This window comes from Homalodisca vitripennis, chromosome 3 (assembly GCF_021130785.1).
Source record: "Homalodisca vitripennis isolate AUS2020 chromosome 3, UT_GWSS_2.1, whole genome shotgun sequence".
In the NCBI taxonomy this organism is placed as follows: Eukaryota; Metazoa; Arthropoda; class Insecta; order Hemiptera; family Cicadellidae; genus Homalodisca; species Homalodisca vitripennis.
The window spans coordinates 209,734,514-209,739,748 of record NC_060209.1 but is presented as its reverse complement, the minus strand read 5'-3'; the positions used below and the strand labels follow the sequence as shown (position 1 = coordinate 209,739,748).

General features: G+C 45.8%; 1 protein-coding gene across 1 annotated transcript; it reads right to left on the bottom strand.

Moving 5' to 3' along the window:
* Nucleotides 1-2,184: 2,184 nt before the first annotated feature.
* Nucleotides 2,185-3,720, bottom strand: LOC124358590. Its single transcript, XM_046810894.1, has 2 exons — nt 3,585-3,720; nt 2,185-2,597 (listed from the first exon to the last, which is right to left on the bottom strand). The coding sequence occupies exons 1-2, from the start codon at nt 3,718-3,720 to the stop codon at nt 2,185-2,187; spliced, it is 549 nt and encodes a 182-aa protein (XP_046666850.1).
* Between the last annotated feature and the right edge of the window lie 1,515 nt (nt 3,721-5,235).

Genomic DNA, 5,235 nt, shown 5'->3' with positions numbered 1-5,235 from the left:
AACCAAAGATACACTAATGTGACAAAGGTTTACGAGCACTTAGGACCATCTCTGTGTAAGAGTTTGCCAGGATTTCATGCATTGACTGGATGTGACTTTAATCCCGGCTTTTTTTTAAGAAAGTTAAACAGAGATCATTTCATATACCGATCAACATGAATATCAGCGGGCTTTTATTCAGTTTGGTGATCCAGAAACGTTCAGTGATGAACAGACACGAGAAATGTAATGTGTGTGTGTGTGTTTTTTTTAGGGGTTGTGAAAAAAATGCATTTCCGCATGCCAGGCTTAGGTGTTTTGCCTGGGTATGTCGGACTCGAACATTGGCTGGTGACTGTAGCCAATGCTAATACCGACTAAAAAACTTCCCCTATACTCCAGTCTCTGAATTCCTGTGGAAACCGCCGTTAGGCATTACATCGCAGGGAGAGAATCTAGCATTTCTGCTCTTTCATCAGGTGGTTGAAGTCATTTCTTCTCGTCTAGTTATTGCGGAGTTTGTACCTCTGCCTTTCAATAGACCTTAGTTCTTTCAGCACCTCCATAGCGAATGTGCTGGTGGCGTCCCATGTAGCTTTCGATGACAGCATAGCTTCTACTAGTGTTTCTGGATGCAGTGTCCGGTTAAGAATAGTTTCCAGGTTGTCACGCTGCAAACTGAATCTAGGGCACATAAAGAATACGTCTTCTGCATCTTCGGAGACTCCAGGACAGGACGGACACTCCGGCGAATTATCGTGCTTAAAGCGATAGAGATATGCTCGGAAGCAACCGTGTCCTGATAGTATTTGTGTCATATAGTAATTGACCTCTCCGTGACTTCTATTCAGCCAGGCATCCAGTTGTCGTATTAGGCGGTACGTCCACCTACCTTTCTCCGCGGCATCCCACTGCGCTTGCCAACGGCGTATACTATACTGCCGTTCTTCGGTCCTAAGTTCATCAAGACTCGACGCAGATGATTTTCGTCGTTGATAGAGGGCTCGCCTTTCTTCGGCTAGCACTCGGACAGGCAGTATTCCGGCAATAACGCACGCCGCTTCTTCTGATACTGTGCGGAAGGCACTGGACACTCTCAAGGCGCTTAGTCGATAGATGGATGCGACTTTTCTTCTTGTCTCTTGGACTTCAAGGGCATCCGCCCAGATGGAGATTCCATAAGTCAGCACCGAGGTGACAACTGACGAAAGTAAGCTTCTTCTGCACTGCTTTGGGCCTCCAACGTTAGGCATGAGCCGTGATAGGCTTGCTCTTACTACTGATGCTTTGGCACTCACGTGGTCTACTTGCTGCTTAAAGTTTAGTCGGGCATCAAGCATCACTCCCAGATATCGAATAAATGGTTGTGGTGTGATTTCTTGTACGCCGACATTCAGCTTGACAGTTTCCATTACTTTTCTGCCGGTAATAAGCACTGCTTCGGTCTTATGCTTGGCTAGCTCCAAGTACATCATATCCATCCATAGGTTAATACGTCTAAATACGATGTCGAAGATTAGTTTTATCTCTTCAAGATGCTTCGCGACAATCACTACGGCTGCATCATCTGCAAATGCTGCAAGTTTTGCTTCAGTTGGTAGTGGTATTCTTAGGAGGCCATCATACATAATATTCCACAACAAAGGACCAAGAACTGAGCCCTGTGGAACACCTCCAGTAACTTCATATTCTGTTGGGCCATTCTTTGTGTCATATTTCAGGATTCTATCCGTGAAGTAGCTAGCCACTATCCTGCATAGGTATTCTGGCACGTCCTTCTCTTGTAGGGCTTGCATGATCCGATCCCAGTTTGCGGAGTTGAATGCATTCCTGATGTCTAAAGCGGCCACTAGACAGTATTTCTTCGTACCACGCTTCCACCTAGTTCCTGCGATTACATCCTTGGCTGTGTTTACAACAAGGTTGATCGCATCCAGGGTTGATCGTCCTTTTCGAAAACCGTATTGATTGTCTGCCAGGAGTGGAGGCGATCCTCAATCCTCTGGTGGATGATTCGTTCAAGTATCTTACCCGCCGTATCTAGCATACATAGTGGACGGTAAGATGACGGTTCTTCTGGTGGCTTTTTTCCTTTAGGAAGCAGTACCAGTCGTTGCTGTTTCCACTTTCGAGGAAAAATCCCTTCTTTGAGGCATGTGGTGTAGACGTCAGTGAACAGTGCTGGTGCTGCCTTAATTGCTGTTTTTAGGCGATGTTTGGGATTCCGTCTAATCCCGGTGCTTTACTACTCCCTACTCGGTTACACGCTTCCATCAGTTCGTTTTCTGAAACTGGCGGGATTTCTTCCAGTTCACACTGCACCACCGGGTATTCGAATTTCCGTTGCCTAGGGAACAGTGCGGTAACGATCGTCTTCAGAAATTGTGGGCATGTGGGCGACGGTGTTGTCTGGTTTTTTAGGCGGGTCATAGCCACCTTGTACGGTCTGCCCCACGGATCCTTGTCTACCTCATTTATGAGCTCCTCCCAGCATTGCCTTTTGCTATCTTTGATAGCTTTGTTCAGCCGGCGGCGCGCTGTTTTGTATTCTGCCACCAGCTCCGCAGAATTAGGTCGTCGGTAGCCACGCTGAGATATTCGTCTTTTCTTCTGGCACTCTTTACGAAGGACACTGATCTGATCTGATCGTGTGTGTGTGTGTGTGTGTGTGTGCGTGCGTGCGTGCGTGCGTGCGTGCGTGCGTGCGTGCGTGCGTGCGTGCGTGCGTGTGTGTGTGTGTGTGTGTGTGTGTGTGTGTGTGTGTGTGTGTGTGTGGTGTGTGTGTGTGTGTGTGTGTGTGTGTGTGTGTGTGTGTGTGTGTGTGTGTGTGTGTGTGTGTGTGTGTGTGTGTGTGTGTGTGTGTGTGTGTGTGTGTGTGTGTGTGAAATGTATAGTGTTCCTGGTGTACTCGAAGCTTTTTTTAAGGGCATAAAACACGCAGGTTATCAATGCCCGTAGGGTTAACGGACACCTACACTTTAAAATATGGTGTCACGTTATCAGTGCAAGGAATAGACAGCGGATCGCTGTGTCAAATAACATTATCACATTACGACAATAAGAAAAACAACAGCAGTGAACGGAGGACTAAAACTAAATAACAAAAATAGCCGAGAGGCTGTAAAGGGGCCCGATAGTTAAAATATGTCAGATAAATAATAACGATAATAAATATAACAAAATCTAATGCTAAAACCAGGTAAGTTAGTGAAGGTAAGGTTGTAAAGGGACCCACCCACACTAATAACAAATAAATAGATGGACAAAAGTGCCCGTCTCCTTACGTGACACCCAGGCTACATATTAGGATAGTGGTGTCTCTCACCTCACAGAAATTTTTAACTGTATAGGGGTTTACCCTTGATTAAAACACACAAGTTTTTCTAACGAAATTTAAAAGATTGCACTTAATCGGTGCTAGTTAAGAGCCTTAAAACTAAATAACAACTCAGGGGTGAACTGTAAAAGGGCTCACCCTTGCCTAAAACTAGCGGTTAAAATACGTTTTCTAAAACTAATCAGGTACTATAGGACTCATATTCTGGACATTAATTTGGTGCTCTCCAGAAAACCAAAGAGCTTTGTTAAAACATCTTCTTTGTCACCAAGCAACTCATCTAACCGGCCTGGCAAGCGATGTGCTCTCCTCTGCCCGGTGTAGAGGCGGCAGTCTATCAACACGTGGCTGACGTTTAACGCCATGTTACACTCCGCACACTGCGGTGGATCACCACGACTCATTAGGAAACCGTGAGAGAGGCGAGTGTGTCCGATACGGAGTCGACACAGTACAACTCCCTCTCTACGGTTAGTGCGGTAAGCAGTCAACCAAGGCTTTACTGTGTATTTAATCTGCCGAAGTTTGTTATTGGTCACTTGATCCCACGATATATCCCACTGATGTTGTAGTCGTGACTTTACAATCGGCTTTAGATCGGACGCGATTGATCGCCTAGTACATGGAGTCAGAGAGATTGCCTCCTTTGCTGCCCTATCTGCGATCTCGTTACCAGGTATTCCGGTATGTCCAGGTACCCATAGAAACGTAATTGCGATACCCCGCGACATCATCTCGCTCAAAGCGTAGCGGATCTTACGAACCAGGACATGTTTGGAGTACATGTCCTTGATAGCCAGCAGACCGCTTAACGAATCCGAGCACACTACCAGCCTATTTGTTCTTTCACATACAATATTTAATGATTTCAAGATAACAGTTAGTTCTGCTGTGTATATTGAAGATTCAGGAGTAAGGCAGAATCTGTACTCTCTATTGGAAGTGACAAAGGCACAACCCGTTCCTGCCTCACTCTTTGAGCCATCCGTGTAGATGACATCGCAGGGTGAGCAGGATGACAAAATTTCTCTACATGCGCTTGTGGACAGCAGTGATGCGTCTTGCTTGTCCAACTGTAATAACGACAGTATTACATTGGGAGTTCTGACTGTCCATGGTGGCCTATCCATCTCGTGACAAACTTCAACATCAATCGCTCTCATGTCCACTTCTGCGAGATGTACCAGGATTCTAATGCCAAAGGGTGCGGGGGCATTAGGCTTATTGTGGTACAAGGGAGCAAGCGATGTGTCTAGGACTACCTCAAAGGCCGGAATTTCTGGCCTTGATTTTAAACTAAAAAAATAGTTCATAGCCAATTGAACACGTCTGAAAGATAGGGATGGCTCACCACTCTCAGCTAACAGACTGACAACGGGGCTGGAACGAAAAGCTCCAGTAGCCAATCTGATAGCAGAGTGATGGATCGAGTCCAACATTTTAAGGGATGTTGGCTTGGCAGAAGAATAAACCTGGGATCCATAATCAATACAAGATCGAATATATGCCTTGTAAAACTGAAGCATGCATTTTCTATCTGCACCCCACTTCGTTCCGCTTAAAGCTCTCATCGCGTTAAGTCTCTTTAGGCATTTCGCTTTAAGTTCTTTAATGTGCGGAACCCACGTCAGTCTGTAATCAAACCACAACCCCAGGAATTTCACACAGCGACTCGCTGGGATTATTATTCTATTTATCCTAAGAGTTGGATCAGCGACGTTCCTCAGTCGAGAAAAAGTAATACATTTAGTCTTTGGAGGAGAAAAAGAAAATCCTGTTTGGTTGCTCCAATCTTCAAGACGGTGGATGGTGAGCTGAAGGTACCTCTCTGCAGTAGCCAGCCTCCTGGCAGGGACAAACACAGCAAAGTCATCTACGAATAGAGAGCATCTGACAGGAGCTCTGACGCAGGAAGTGAT